The sequence below is a fragment of the Petromyzon marinus genome, chromosome 7 (genome assembly GCF_048934315.1).
Source record: "Petromyzon marinus isolate PM22_M1 ecotype Great Lakes invasive population chromosome 7, UKy_Petmar_22M1.pri1.0, whole genome shotgun sequence".
NCBI classification, from domain to species: domain Eukaryota; kingdom Metazoa; phylum Chordata; class Hyperoartia; order Petromyzontiformes; family Petromyzontidae; genus Petromyzon; species Petromyzon marinus.
In genome coordinates this window covers 7,270,272-7,287,218 of record NC_133673.1, presented here as the reverse complement: position 1 = coordinate 7,287,218, position 16,947 = coordinate 7,270,272, and the positions used below count along the sequence as shown (strand labels likewise).

Here is a 16,947-nt window from a genome sequence, read left to right as displayed (position 1 = left end):
TAAGTCTTGTTTTCATACCCTGCGACTTAAGAGTTGTTATTTAATGTAGTGTAGCATGTATCCGAATTAGGAATGGCTCCTATACATTAAACCTGATTTGATATGTAAGTATCTATTCATGGACTCTTTGTACTTATTCGGGGTGGAATGGATGGATTCATCAATCTTCAGCGCACAATATGTGCATCAATTTGTATGTGTAAGAATCAATGTTTTTATTTATTGGCGTATGTTATATGTAATTGGTTACGTGAGCCCTTCAGTAAAAACAAGGGCTACAATTCACAATTATGTTACAGAAAATATCCATCCTTGAATCAAATCACAGCCCTAAATTGTAATCACTGAAAGAGGGTTTTTTGGCCAAAATATTCCATTTTCATGATTCATATTCAAGGCAGATGATATTACTTCACACTACTTTAATATCCTATGCACGGTTAATGACGCTTTACCAAAGCTGAGCAGACCACTTAAAAGTTATGTAGTACTCTGTGAGAATGACGATTCAAAGAGGCACTGTAGGAATAAAACAGCCAATACTTTGCTTTGTTAATAGATGGGCCTCGGTGGCATTGCATGATTGGAATGGGCCCTACTACGAGGACCTCTATCCACCTTCCTCCCTCTTCGTACCCCGGTGCCTGGGCCCTTCCAGTCAATTGGGCCCCGGTGCAGTTGCACCGCCTGCATACGATAGCTGTGCACATGTCAATACCGTGGAAAAGGGCTCTTTAAATGAAATCTAGGAGTTAAGTTGAGTTTGATTGAACTCAATTCCTCACCTCCTGACATGGCGTTTGAAACAATGGGCACATTTCTTAATCCCCCCCCCCTCACCTCTGTCCACCCAACAAGTATAATGGATACACTACAGTTAGTCGACCGGTATGTATGTTGAACTTCTTTCGCACCATACATAGCCAACGGTAGGTCGTGTGTGGTGGGGTAAAGTGTGTGTGTGCTCCCACCTTTTACAAGATGTCTGAGCAGCGTGGAAGAGTAGGCCAAATACCCTCTACCAAGTGCTCACTGGAGCTTCTTCTTGTGGATGGTGCTTCCGCCAACATGAGCATGAGCGAGGAATTGCAATGCGGCACCTTTAGCTTAACGCATTTCATGTGCTCAAAGTTATGTTCTCGTCAAATTGTGTCTTGTTTCAGATTTACTTTGAAAACACTTCGAAGAGCAAGCGTCTCGGTGCCAACACAAAGTAAGTTTGGGTAAATCGGGTCATCTTCTCCAAGCGATTGGGTCGCATGATTGAGGAGCGAGATGTCCTACTTGGATAGATTTATTGTTTTTATTATTATACTTATTCAGTGAGGTGAGCCCTGAATAACAAATAATAATATTGTATTATTTACCCAGGAAAGCCACAAAGGCTCTCTTTCAGGAGGCCCTAATTTGGGATGTTCGGCCAACACTCATGAGATTGATGTTAGCTGTGAGAGGAAGCTGGAGCACCTGGAAGAAACCCTTGCAGAACAATAAACTCCACGCAGAAAGGTGCTCGAGTTGGGAATTTGACCCAGATCCTTGTTGTGAGGCGCAAGTGTTATCACTGTGCCATGGTGGCGAGACGTTAACTACCTGGCCTGGTATGCAGGAGGTCGTGGGTTAGATCCTGACACTTGGATATTTGGAGTTTGCATGTTTTCCCCATGGTTGTGTGGATTTTTCTCTGGGTTGTCTGGTTTTTCATTTTGTGGCCAGGCTGCTTCTGAAAAATAGCTGTATAGCTTCAGTGGTAAAATAAAAACGCTTATTTAAGTTTTAGTTTATTTTATTTTCTGTAAAAATACATTGGTTTTTTTTGTTTCATTGAGCAACATTGAACACTGGATCCATCAGCCACATCATTTGCCCTTGCGGTGAGGTTTATCCAGATGGGGCTTGCACAGCAAAGATTTCTGTGAAATGCGCATGCATTTAAAATGGTAAAATAACACAACGTGGGGCAGTCCCCTGAGAGTTTTTATTGACGGATCGTGGGAGTGAGCTCATGGTGCATACCCACCATGGATCGGTACATCTGTCCCCTATCGATCACTCCATTCCCATGGATTCATTCAATCTTTCTTCCTGGGTGGCCTTCATGATTTGCATGCTTGGCAGTAAGTATTTAAGTGCATGCAGCTATTTGAGACATGCAAGGTATAGTAATGTGATGGCAGCTGCTGCATCGGGCATCAATATAGGAGAGGGATAATAAGCCTGCTACATTTGGATTCCCACTGATAGTTGTTGCTTGAAAGTGAATCACAAACACAAGCCAAACACTTTTTTTATTCATATTAATTCAAAACGTGATTGTTGCTGTGTTTCATGGCCTTGTGATTTAAGCAGATGAAGAAAAAAATGTGCGAGGGTAAGTGATGATTGAAAGAGATGCAATAATTTATTCCGTCTTAATTGACCTGGAGGAAGTAAGCACAGGGCATGTGACCCTCTTTTATTTGTAGGTGTCGAAGCCTACCTTGAGTAGGATTACGATTCTTTTTTTTCGAAGGGTTCTGGTTGTGATGTTTTGCCTATTTAACTTTCAACACTTCTACTTACAGTGAGGGAAAAAAGTATTTGATCCCCTGCTGATTTTGTACATTTGCCCCCTGACAAAGAAATGATCAGTCTATAATTTTAATGGTAGGTTTATTTGAACAGTGAGAGACAGAATAACAACAACAAAATCCAGAAAAACGCATGTCAAAAATTGTATAAATTTATTTGCATTTTAATGAGGGAATTAAGTATTTGACCCCTCTGCAAAACATGACTTAGTACTTGGTGGCAAAACCCTTGTTGGCAATCACAGAGGTCAGACTTTTCTTGTAGTTGGCCACCAGGTTTGCACACATCTCAGGAGGGATTTTGTCCCACTCCTCTTTGCAGATCTTCTCCAAGTCATTAAGGTTTCGAGGCTGACGTTTGGCAACTCGAACTTTCAGCTCCCTCCACAGATTTTCTATGGGATTAAGGTCTGGGGACTGGCTAGGCCACTCCAGGACCTTAATGTGCTTCTTCTTGAGCCACTCCTTTGTTGCCTTGGCCGTCTGTTTTGAGTCATTGTCATGCTGGAATACCCATCCACGACCCATTTTCAATGCCCTGGCTGAGGGAAGGAGGTTCTCACCCAAGATTTGATGGTACATGGCCCCGTCCATCGTCCCTTTGATGCGGTGAAGCTGTCCTGTCCCCTTAGCAGAAAAACACCCCCAAAGCATAATGTTTCCACCTCCATGTTTGATGGTGGGGATGGTGTTCTTGGGGTCATAGGCAGCATTCCTCCTCCTCCAAACACGGCGAGTTGAGTTGATGCCAAAGAGCTCCATTTTGGTCTCATCTGACCACAACACTTTCACCCAGTTGTCCTTTGAATCATTCAGATGTTCATTGGCAAACTTCAGACGGGAATGTATATGTGCTTTCTTGAGCAGGGGGACCTTGCGGGCACTGCAGGATTTCAGTCCTTCACGGCATACTGTGTTACCAATTGTTTTCTTGGTGACTATGGTCCCAGCTGTCTTGAGAACATTGATAAGATCCTCCCGTATAGTTCTGGGCTGATTCCTCACCGTTCTCATGATTATTGCAACTCCACGAGGTGAGATCTTGCATGGAGCCCCAGGCCGAGGGAGATTGACAGTTCTTTAGTGTTTCTTCCATTTGCGAATAATCGCACTAACTTTTGTCACCTTCTCACCAAGCTGCTTGGCAATAGTCTTGTAGCCCATTCCAGCCTGTGTAGGTTTACAATCTTGTCCCTGACATCCTTGGAGAGCTCTTTTGGTCTTGGCCATGGTGGAGAGTTTGGAATCTGATTGATTGATTGCTTCTGTGGACAGGTGTCTTTTATACAAGCTGAGATAGGAGCACTCCCTTTAAGAGTGTGCTCCTAATCTCAGATCGTTACTTGCATAAAAGACACCTGGGAGCCAGAAATATTTCTGATTGAGAGGGGGTTAAATACTTATTTCCCACATTAAAATGCAAATCAATTTATAACATTTTTAACATGCGTTTTTCTGGATTTTGTTGTTGTTATTCTGTCTCTCACTGTTCAAATAAACCTACCATTAAAATTATAGACTGATCATTTCTTTGTCAGTGGGCAAACGTACTAAATCAGCTGGGGATAAAATACTTTTTTCCCTCACTGTATGGGAGGAAGCTGAACTGTTAGGAGCAATGCAATATAATACAAGGAGATAATGCTTAACTTCCACACAAATGTATTGTATTTTCATTAACCTACTTGCTATATTTTTTTTTATTTAAAGCTTTCGTGACTGCAGGAATTCATATTCTTCGTTCTTTCGGTAAAGTCACGTAGAAGGGAAACAATAAAATAATAAAAATATAAAACAATAAAATTCTCACAACGTGCTATAGTTCTTGTATAGGAACAACATTACCTTGTAGGTCAGTTTTTTGAGTACACTGGCTCCAGCCCAGTGTCATTCACCAACACCCATCAAAGTCACCGGATTTCAGGCATCTACCTTCAAATCTGGCTGAAACATTCCGGTTCGACACACCAATAGGAATATTACATTGAGAGGCAACCGGAGCAAAGATCAATACTGAGGTATTATTGTGTTACTGGAAGGCCTGTTTTGGCAGGTTACTGAATGAATTAATTAATACAATAATCACATATTAAATTAAGTAACTGAGCAGTCAACCAATTAAATAATGTATTGAGTTATGAATGAATCAATCAAGAAAATCATTGATGACTTAATTGCATTATATATTTTATGTTAAGGTTCATCCCAACTCATTGTTTGCAATGGTCCAGTAACGACTCTCACTTTGTAACTGAACACATTTCGTATGAATAAGACCACAGTCTGGAGGCAAGGTCTCTAAGATTATCCACATCTTTATCTGAGACCATATTACTAGGTGTTTTATGAAATCTACGTGTAATATCCAGATCTAAATTTTAACTTTTGTTACCCAGTATGCCGCTAAGCTAACACAGCCACGTACATTTACATTTTTAACATGACTGTTGATTCAGAGTGACAGATTAATTGCCAGAATGAGACCTAAAAAGCCATCGCTGCCAAAACACCGATTTAATTTCACTGTTGAGCGCAGTAAATGTTTTATATTTTTTTTACTTACCAGTACTTTACGTTATGGCCAGCAGCTGAATGTCAGGAGGGGATTGGAAGCGACAGTTGATTTATGAGCAACATCTTTTTTTACAAGAAATGCACAAATCTCACTAATTGCCTGCACTCGTACATATCGCCACCAACTTCTCGATTGTACGCACTGGATTGGTGCAACTAAACAACACGCCGTGTTTGAAGTACATTTATGATTTGGCAGCAAATAAAGCCAGGGGAATCACGGGGGAAATAGTTTCCCCGCAGCGTATGCCATACGCGTGACTTAACCTTGTACACGGACGTTTGATGGTGAATATTTGGTTATCCAGGGGGCTGCACCACCCTTCTGCACTTCTCAATCTTGACACCTCCTCCGCCTAGAGATTCCCCCGGTTATGAATGTCTGCTTTAACCACTGGAATTTAGTTTTGTAGTATGCTTTATGTGGCTTGTCTATGTGCTCACCGGCAGGGTCAATTTTGGCAGCTAGATTCTCACTGGCACAGGGTCATTTTCACGGAGAATTACAGGGGATTATCAGTGCACCATCTGCTGTAACGTGGAATTTAGAGAGTCTGTGATATAACTTGCCATGCTACTTTCTGTGCTGTGCACGTGACACGGTCCAACCATCTTAAAATGTGAAAGCTTGCAGCACAATAAAAGTTGCACAAAAAAACGAAATTCTTCTCCCCGAAGGAATCTGAACGAGCCGTCGTGCGTCGAAGTTGAGCGCAACACTCGAAATGATAGCGTACGCCGGCGTCAGCTCTGTAGCACGGGAGGGGATGTAGGGAGCTGAGGCCCTCCTATTTACGATTTTAGCCCCCCCCCCCCCTTCTGGATTCTAATAGCTACATTAAAAAAAAAACGCTGCAACAATATTTAACACGACTGGCGGATTTTCATGGAAGTTGGGCAAATTTTTGAGAGCTCGAGCGGAATGTACGACAGGTTAAAGCAGACCAGATTGTCGCTGTTTAGCGACTGACATTTATTTAAAGTTTGTTTAACAATGATCATATCACCCCCCCCCCCCCCCCCCCCCACTTCGTGTTTCTACGCCTCAGCCTTCACGCGCGTTCACACTGCAGTTGCTCGCCGATGTTCTACCCTCTCTGCCCCCCACCTGTACAAGGTTCCTGTACGAGGTGTTTGCGAGCGACGTGGACGCGTGGCGGAGAGCACTGCTGCGCGCAGTGCAGGAGCCCGCGCCGCGTGCCGCCCGCGGCGCCGCCGCGTTCCTTCGAGTCGCCCGTCCGACGCTGCTGGACGCTCGTGATCCGTGCAGCGGGGACGCCCCGCTGCACGTCGCCGCCCGCCGAGGACACGTCGTGAGAGGGGGGCGGGCGGGCGGGCGGGCGGGCGGGCGGGCGGGCGGGCAGGCTTTCCCTCCCCACCCAGACTTTCTCAACCTAGAGCTCTTGATGCACCGAGGCAGCGGTTCTCAACTCGTGGGTTTGTCAGATCAGATTATTTTATTTAGACTGGAGGAATCCGATGAGCTATGAAGCTCTTTTTTTTTTTTTTTTACAGATGTCGAATATGGGCGGGTCAGCAAGTTACATGCCTTCAGGGAGGGCCCAGACTGCGGAAATGGATACCGTGCAGGATAAATTTGTAACGTCTGCTGGTAACATCAGCACCGCATTGTGGCGACAAACCACATTGATACTCAACATAGACCAATTATTTTCTAACCCCTTATTGACTAGAGACATGCTCTGTAATACAATTTTAGAAACCTTAGTTGGATGTTTTGGGTCTGGAGGGTGGATGGGGGAGACGCAGGCAGCAGTGGTCTTGATTGGGAGGCCACTATACTAAAGACTTTAAGAAGCACTGCTAATGCCTTACGCACACATGGAGACTGATGGACATGCCACAGTGCGAATGTGGTGAACAACTGTCCCTTGTTAGTCCTTTTCTGGAAATGTCTCTGAAATTCACTCTGGATCTCCCAAATCTCTTGAGCATATATACAATTTTAACATCATCCTGTAAATGTCACTGTTTCTCTGTTTGATCATTCTGAATATTACTTGGGAACAATCGCTGGCAATCAACACTGGCAATGGTTACCGCACTGATTTCTATTGTAAAACATGTTGGTACCCAATCCTGGACAAATCGCATCGCGGCTTCCCCTGGTGGGCAACTCGGGTGACAGCTTCCAATCAGATTATAGACAGAGGTCACATAGTGGACTCGAGGTTGTGCACTCTGTAGACTAATCCTTGTTATTTAAACATGCGTATCGATAAACTCTGTTTTCATTGGTTAGACAAAACATCGTCACTTTATGCCATTGCTATTACAAGTTGCTATAGTTGCCCATAGTAAATGCATTTCCAGTGATGATTGCTGGCAACAGTTGCCTTAAATTTACCGAAATGTATCATGGCCCAGATGGGAACATCTTTCACATTTTCAGTGGCTTGCAACCCGCCCTTTACCTTAATAAAAAAAATAATCGAAGCATCTCCCTATTTAAACTAACATACTTTAATTGATGTCCCTGGGCCACTGTTGGATATTCAACATTCCCATGGTGGGAGCCAGTCCACCGATAAGACAAGCACAAATTACGATCCCACATAGTGGAACTCACTCTATCGACAATGGAACAAAAATGTAGGGCAGAGTCTATTTTACTCTACACTTTCTTCCCCCCCCAATAACTGTCACCCTCTACACTCACTCTATTTCACGCACGTGTACGTACGCGGCACCCTCTTTCATAACTTGGAAATGCGTGGACACTTCCAAGATGGCACGCGGGGTAAAACACGCGTTCGCTTCCACGCGACGTGCAGACGTTTATACTCGCCGCAGACGGCGATTACGCTCTTCACGTAAGATTACCGTGGGTGCGCGCAGGAAATTGCCGAGTGCCTCCTGCAAAATGGGGCGGACGTCGATGCGCTGAACAAGAGCCGGAGCACGGCCTTCTCGCTGGCGGTGGAGGCCTCGCATCGCACCCTCGCACAGGTTACAGCTCGTCATGTTTAATTGCCAAACCGCTCGTCAAATGCTCTCTCCGGTGCCACGACTTGTTTAATCAAAGCGAGGTGACGCATGCAAAGTTAAAATCGATCATCAGGTTTTCAAATACCATGCGGTTTGTTTTAACATGTTCATATTGAGAAATTAAACGGGCGCATTGTTTTAGCGCTCTGAATAAAGTGTTAAATGTGGTTTTCTGTAAGTAAGCTTTGGTGTAAAGTTACTCTGCTTTATGTGTCATTACAATTTGCTGTTAATTGATAGTTAAAAGTGCTTTGCTCGTGGAAAATATTGCAATGTCAAATATGTATCCAGTAAAACATGCATAGCACAATCATTTAAGATTTCCGCTTCACACTAAGAAATCTTCAAGCCTATTGTAACCAAATGAGTGGCAGTACTAATAAGACATGTAAAAGAAATGCTGTTATTTTCTGTTACGTATAACATAACGTTAATCTTACATTGCACTGCACATAAAATATCAGTGCACTTCATTGGATGACAAAATTGCAATGTAATTGTGCGAACGAGTCCGTATAAAAATAAAAATCCAGTTATCGTAATAATATGAATCATTCTGGAAAAAATAGTTCAATAAAGAAATATAATTTTAATACTCATCCTAAATATAGTGACAATCAAAGCGGCGGTGTTGATTAAATCATAAACTCTTGTATTTTCATTCTCATCAGGCGTAGCATCTTTTATAGAAAAATTCTGCCAAAGTGTGAGATTGTTGAAATACACTGACGAAAATATGCCAGTGTGCATTGAATGAATATATTACAAAGAGAAACAGGACATTGTCAAAGACACTTGGCATGACCGCGTTTTTACAAATTGGCCTTGTCCAGTGGCATCCGTTTTACTTTGTCCTCACACGATTTATTTACGAGTCTTACACCAATCATGTATTTTACTTATACTTTTAGTTGCTTGTTGCTCGCCTATATGGCAGTGCGACAAATTAATTTATCTCGGCGTGCGTCAACGCAGTAAATCATTTCCGTAAATGGAATTCCTCGCCGTAAAAACGCACCGCAATCAAACCCGCGTTGTTGTGCCCGTGGTCTTTCGTGTGCCGGCGTCAGTTGCTGATCGAGTGGGGCTGTGCTGCGGGAGCCGAGGCAGGGAGAGTCCCTTCTTCACTCGACGGCGGACGCACGAGAGAGCTTCGGAAACAAATGCTGGGTGGGTGGCGCGTCTCCCCGTCGGCGCAAAGCGCAAACCAAAATTCGGTGGCATTGTTTGTTACATTGGCCTTACAATGGAAACCCTATATATATAATAGGCTACGTTTGTGGGTGCTATGGTGATTGATGCTTTTGGTGCCGCTCTTCACAGCATGCAAACATTTTATGTGCTACGATAAAGCGTCGTTGCCCGAAATGTCACCTATTACATATTTTTTCTTTCAAGGCCAACAGTGTTATTGACGAATGTGTTGAGTTTTTTTTTGTAATTTAATTTGCGCTTGTGCGCCGCTGCAAACGCAGCGTCGCCAAATGAGTTAACAGTGAGATCAAAGTTTGGAAGCTTACAAGCTAAATTACCGAGTCCGCTTGTTTGGTGCTGATGTGGGGGAAACCGGGCTGAGCTTGACAGCTCAGTTCATGAACCGAGTTGGCTCCCTTCCCCAGTGGTCATAGAAACGAAGTTGTAGTTTCATTGAGTGCCCAGCTAAAGCAATGGATGCCACATGAGAGCATGCGAAATCACATTCCACTAAGGAGGCATGCAACCTCTTAGATCATTTCCGCTTTGATTTTTTTTACTTTCAGATAAAACAATCATCATGATTACACGCATGCACATTGTAACGCGTTTTTTGATGAACAGTGGTTGAGCCTGATTCTTGGTTCTTTCGGTAAAGTCACGTAAAAGGGAAACAATAAAATAATACAAATATAAAACAATAAAATTCTCACGACGTTACGACTGCAACACAAGCAACCATCATCAGGTGTGAAAACCACAACAAGAAAATTTGAAAAAAGTGGCGGTTTTTTTAGGAAAAAAATTCAAATTTTCTTGTTGTGGTTTTCACACCTGATGATGATCGCTTGTGCTGCAGTCGAAACGTCGTGAGAATTTTATTGTTTTATATTTTTACTATTTTATTGTTTCCCTTCTACGTGACTTTACCGAAAGAACCAAGAATATGAATCCCTGCAGTCACGAAAGCTTTAAATCAAAAGTGGTTGAGCTATTTGATCATGACAATCGTAATCACCATTTCTCAGATGAAAACGTCTCCTTGCTCGTTTTCACTCGATGTTTTGTTGTGCTTTGAAGCACACTGACTTAATTGTTTCCTCTGCTCCCCCGTTGAACGTTGTGTTTTTTTGGATGTAAATCAATTCCGTTTGTTCAGCCCCCCCTGCCACAAAATTGAGGTTAATTCAGTGAACGGTGGTGTACAAAGAGTAATTAATTTATTTACCAGCATGTGCTTTCCAAATGACTGAGCTCACTGTTGCAGGATGTGTTTACTTCATTAACCACTCGTAGTGTCGTCCATACCCCTCGAAGGCCGTCTAGAAATAACTTGCTTTATCCCTTTATGTCAACGCACATTTTGAAACTGAAATTCTAAATAAAGAAAAGGAAATTATTTGAAGACTGAAGCGAATGTTTAATATTAGGTTTCAAATAACCACCGAAACTATCTGCCTCGATATATGAAACGCCGCAATTTTACAAATGTGGACTGATGATTAAAGAAAACAATGTGTCAATGTTTATCTTTTTTTCATTTTAACACTGTAATTTTTTCCTAATTTAAACTATAATTAACATAACGTTGATCAAAGATCTTCTAATAACCTACTGACAATTAAAAAGGTACTAATGCTCTTAAGTGACAGCCACATTCCTATGCTCCCTGACAAATCCTGGAAATTAATTCAGGCGCCAAAGTCTGCTGAACGCTCTTGTTAATGCTTAATTGTCACAGTTAAATGTTTGTGCTGCTATTACTGCATCCTCCAAGCTTTAATTACACCTGCATTCTGAGAATCTGAGATGGGAGGGCAGCCGGCCATGAAACATATCTCCATAGAGGACTTGATTATGGAAAACCATTCAAGTATTTGCGATTGCACGGGGGATTTTAAACCAATCAAACACCACGATGGAAATAACCCCCCCCCCGCACCTCCTCCCCTCCAAACCTTGTTGCTGTGTATCGCTGCATTCTGCATTGTATTGCATTACAACATATTTCATTCACATGGAAGCCCCACTGTGACTGCTGATATGCTCACCACAAACAGCATTGTCATCCTGTCTCGTGCGACACGGATAGTATGCTGCATCATCATTTCATGTGCAGCGCAGTGGATCTACCTTGAGTGATCCCTGCAACGCACACACGTGGTCCCCCAGTGGAGTCTGATGTGAAGCAGCTGCTCCTGCTTCTTCCATTGCACTTTTCGGCCATTAAACTGCAAAATGTATAATTACAGTACAGTAATATACAAGAAAAACTAGCTCGTACGGTCATTTATTTAACAAAAAAAATTACCCATTGGATAAGATGTCAGATAATCTGCCTTTTTACAATTTTAGTTCAGAGAATCACGCTCAAGATCACGATCCGATTAAGTGGTCATCACTGCCGATGCCTTGAGATGTCATTACACCAGGCCATTGTTTCTGTCCTGCCAGGTCCTACAGCTGTTGCACACCCAACCTCAAAGGGTCACCTGCACATAATACCCCCCCCATTTGCCCTTGGCTTCTTCTTGATCTCCGACCACTGGTGACCACTCCAATGCATGTCTCACCGACTTGTTCTTAACCTTTTTCCGATCCGAGACGACTGCAAGTTGCAGGGTGGGTGGTGTCCCGTTCACCGCTGAATCTCAGAGCGCGCAATCGGTTCAGCGTCAATTTTATTTAGAGAGGCGTAGCGCCGTTGCGTTTATTGACGTTGCACTCACCACAGAGAACGATAGTGACACGACCACACTCCCTGATATCTGGCGACAACCTGTGCCACTTGTCCTCCCACATAGCCTTGTGGGAGCCTCAGAACCGATGAAGTAATTTTATTTTATTTTTTCTTCCAGTCCGTGTACGTCATCGGAACGGGAAAGGGTTAAGATTGTGTTTTGAGAATACAACAAACATATGTCCAACATAAAGTTGGTGAGATGTTTTTGGTCAGTCTACCTCACATCTTTTTAGTTGCCCTTTGGTAGCATAGCAAGATTTAGTACGGACTCATCTGATACATTTCAATTGATGGATGATAGTCATTGCACACACATTGGGGTTGTTGTTTTAAAGGCTACTTATTGCTATGAATGGGAAATATTACATCTGTCCGTCCACGTGTTTTATTTGAAGCTGCAACATCTCTAAATTAATCTCTACAAAACTTACCACACAGCTTACCAATATCATTGTCTAGATCTGTATAGGTTTGGGGCAATATAATATCCATTGTATGTGCAATTTAATATTTCCCCATGCACACTTCTTTGTGCAGTCGAATGATATAACAAAATGGAGTTCTCAATGCACTGCCTTGCCATATTGCTTTTTGCTCTCTAACCTACAATGTTTTGTGCTTACAGCTGCTAATCTGGATTATCTAATGTCGCCACACAGATGCATGTGTCAGAATGTTATTGTACTCTCTAGAGAATACCGCGTATTGTGATGCAGGTTTGATGACATTGCCAAAGCCATCTCAAAATACGTATGATACCTCCTATACCACCGTGCCGAGAACCAAAGGCATTGACACTATATTAAGCAAATTATGGCGATGAACCTGCTTTATGTTGGGCTGTGCTGTGGAATGTATGATTCTCCAGATGGGTAGGGGTCAGAGGGCCTGATTGCATCCCATTTTCTGACTGCTAGTTTTCTAATAGGCATGCGTGTTAAATTATCTTGGATTTTCAATTCAATGTCCAATATAGTGCTCTTTCCCATGCCTTAAATACCTCTTTTACTTCAAAAAAGCCTCAGAACATTATTTAGGTGTTAATTGTAATACTTTACGTATATTTTAGTGTAACCGTCCACTGGGCCATGTAATTACATTAATGTAACTGCGATTGAAGAGGCTGTTGATCACCGAGACTGAACAGCAGTTTGAATTACCTTTTTATCCTTATCAAATAAACATTTTGTGAAAACACAGGACGGACAAATACAAGTTTCCGTGATGCATAGGGAATACATTGATGTCGCAAAATCACAGATGTCCAGTAAAATCTGTGAAAAAGAGCTTCATAGCTCATCGGATTACTCCAGTCTAAATAAAGATTATGATTCTGAATTGTGAACGATATAAATATACCACTGAGGTTGTGGACAAGTGAACAAATGGAATAACTGGCTCTACAATATAAAATACGCAACAGACACAAGATACATACGTTTACTGTGCGGTGTTGTGGTTAAAGCACCTAACATAATCCAAGAGTGGCGATTTTAAATCTTAATGAGGGGGTCGATAAAATAGTATCACTTTCTGGTGTATCGACGGTGGTTGTACTGTGGTTTGGCTGGTTTCTGTCATTGAGGCGGTGACGAGTCCTCACGAGATCCTGTGATGTCATTCGCAAGAGTGGGCCATTGTGTGCTGGTGTCACGGTCCAAATATGAATAATTCCCCCGCAAATTACGCGATTGGAAAATGCGTAGTGATAATCGCCCCCTACTGCAAAGAAATTGGTAGTAAAGTACAAGTTCCTGGGTAAACAAACTTGATAAAAAATATATAATAATAGGAATTTGGAATTATCACTCGTGTATAATGGAGCTCAGTTTAGCAAGGAGACACTTTTTTGTGCATTTCCTTCAATGTTATCCCAACTGTGCTATCAGCCTCATTACGCGATGAACTCTCCATTTGCATCTCTCACAGAGCAGTACAACCCTTCTGTTAGAGAATGGCCCATGGAAGCAGATATCACAGAGCTACCTCTGAGATCCTTTGAAGTGACCCGTGGTCCACACACAAGAAGGCAGCAGTTTCCCATCCACTCTGCCAATGAGAATATTTTTTGTCACGCTCACAGTCAAAATTATATTTTTAATTCTCAGAGCTGGCTTTTCGCCAAATTAATTGTAGAACCAAATTTAGTCATTGATGACTGTGCTGAGATTTATGAACTCTCTACACTTAAGAACTTGATTTCATTGAAGGCGACTGCTTGGATTTCAACCAAGGATCTCGACGGTGCCAGCTCAATTACGTTTTTTTTATCATGTTTAGTAATCACAAATCAACTAACCATGGGAATTAGTTTTTAACCAAATGGAGTGCGTTTTCTCCATATAAAATTTAATTCTGATGCTATGATTAAGTAAAAATGTTCCAATCTCTGCCACTTCTGCACAGATTGGCAAAACATCTGAAAGCATGACTAAAACTCACAAAAGTAACCTTAATTTAAATGTTTACTATAAATAGCATAGGGATTATAATTTGTAGTACAATTGCTTCCAGCTGCATATGCATGCTAGGAATGCTGCACCATATTGGCATAGACTTTGGCTACAATCCTGGCTGGATCATGAATTATGTTCATTTCCCATTACAGTGACTAAAGAAAATCAAGGTTCTGTTAGGGGTTCATGAAGGCATGGATGTGGCCAATGTCTCGGCGAAGGGACCATGACTTCCATATTTTCAGTAGTGTGGGCATAGCATTTAATGGTGTGGTGCTAGGAAACACGTACTCCAGATGTGCAAATATGTTTCCACGAACTGTTTATCAAGCAACTTAGCAGGCTCAATAGTGACTGTTCCATCCGTCTAAGTGTTTTTTTCATGTAATAATAATAGGGTTTCCCCCCTTTTTTCTGGGAACAAAACTGAAACCTTTTTACGAGGATTCATGCCTGCATTAACCACAATATCTGCAGTCAAAATGCAAACAAAAAAACATACAATGCATATATTATCATAGTATGTTTTTTGTTTGCATTTTGACTGCAGGTATTGTGGTTAATGCAGACATGAATCCTCGTAAAAAGGTTTCAGTTTTGTTGGCAGAAAAAAGGGGGAAAACCCTATTATTACATGTTGGTACTGGCAAAGGAGGTCTAATGATGTTTTTTTCATGTTCATTTTTTTTTTCTCTTTAGAGTATGAAGAATTTTGGAGACAAGCTGTGTCATCAATTATGAATGGAGATACTGCTGAGCTGAGAGCCATAGTTGGAGACCACATCAGTGGCAAGCGACAGCTGACGAGCCTGAGTTGCAGGTAATTAAACGGCAATGATAACAACAAAATAATTATATTGTATCTCAATATTTAAACAAATATTTCTTAATTTTACAGTTAGGTTTTCACAGCCAATATTTTGATTCAGAATATATTTTTTGGGTTAGGCCACTTGATGATCCGGACAAATTTGTGTCATGTTATCCTTCATCACCAGATATACCCAAACAAATCAAGTTGTCAGGTGTAAATGCTTTTAACGCACCAATTATTTATTTGGCTCACCAGTAAATTTAAGAACACTTCTCACCACGAAAATGTATCAATTAGACGTGACATTTCACTTTAAACTGCACCAAGCATCCTGCTAAGGATGCATCCTGCTCAGGATACTTGAAAAAATGTTAGTCAGATCATTACATGGCCTCATTGGAAATCATTATCGTGTATGTAACTATAAATGTTTTCTTGCTGAAACTTAAAGTAATCGTTGAAAATTTTAATTATTGGAGATGATGGCGGTAAAAAATGTTCACCCTTTTTCAAGAAGGTATGTTTGCAGTGTGATTGGTTTTTTAATGCAATATAATTACTTTGCTAATGTGTATTGCCAAAAATGTGCAGAATGCCTAACATAATATAAAACGTAGAAATAATTACATTAGAATTATGTACATAATTTTTTGGTAAAATACACATACATGAATAATAAATAATATAAAAGCGAATGCATTCTTGTTGAGGGCATGTGCCATGTCACCTGTATTCAGTTGTGAAACATTTTTTTGCATGTTTTAATCTGAGTTTCTGCAGATTTATATTTTATATAGCAACACGTGAATATTTCATTGGCTTAAAAATCTATTTACAGGCTCAACATAAGCAAACACGAGGCATAAATAGCATAGCCAGGTGTTTCATTACGACTATAAAAGTAATGTGGGTGCAGGTTTGGAAGCCACTCAAGCGAGCCCTTCAGTGTGCAGGAAATTGCGTAAAAGAGCGGTGATTCGGGCTGTTTACAAACTGCACAAAACTATTCTGAGAACATTGCACCGCCTACGCATAGCATGTCCGCGAAACAACAGAGGGCCTTGCTCTTAAGGATATAGCAACATGTCAGACTCGATAATGTCTGGAATTTGACTCCAAATGTTTGCAAAACACCAACAGATTCATTTTTTATTATTGCTGTTACCGTTTAAGTGGAAATTCTGTACGCTGGTTTAATTCCCAAGTAGCCCTCTTAAATTGAGCTCTTTCAGAAACTTCAATTGGCAGATTTGCATAATAAAGAAAAAAAATAACTCTTGCTAAACTGATACAGGTGTAGATTCCTTCACATGTTTTGCCTTTGAGCCTGTTGCTCTCATTTGGCAAATGTGCCTGGGTACACTGAGAAAATAATGTCCCACCGAGCAGATGGAGCGATGAAATTGGCTCATGTGCAGGCACTAGGTGGATTGTTACATCGTAGGAGCGTCAGAGATGGCTTGAGGAAGCCTTCATCCAGCAGTTGATAGATCATGACTGATGGTCATCATACTATCTCCGATTAGCACGGCTGGCTACGTACCGTGCGGAAGAAGTTCAAAATACATACACGTGCATGCAATGCTA

The 16,947-nt window shown here is 41.6% G+C and overlaps 1 protein-coding gene across 4 annotated transcripts in view; it reads left to right on the top strand.

The window, feature by feature from the left end:
* LOC116939888 (uncharacterized) overlaps nucleotides 1-16,947 on the top strand; it is a 93,483-nt gene that overhangs the window by 25,334 nt on the left and 51,202 nt on the right. For all 4 annotated transcript variants that reach the window (XM_032948888.2, XM_032948887.2, XM_032948889.2 and 1 more), the window contains 5 exons: nucleotides 1,164-1,213; nucleotides 6,262-6,457; nucleotides 8,004-8,114; nucleotides 9,224-9,323; nucleotides 15,246-15,366. In XM_032948888.2, the coding sequence (XP_032804779.2) occupies nucleotides 1,164-1,213; nucleotides 6,262-6,457; nucleotides 8,004-8,114; nucleotides 9,224-9,323; nucleotides 15,246-15,366 (578 nt within the window). The remainder of the gene's footprint in view (nucleotides 1-1,163; nucleotides 1,214-6,261; nucleotides 6,458-8,003; nucleotides 8,115-9,223; nucleotides 9,324-15,245; nucleotides 15,367-16,947) is intronic.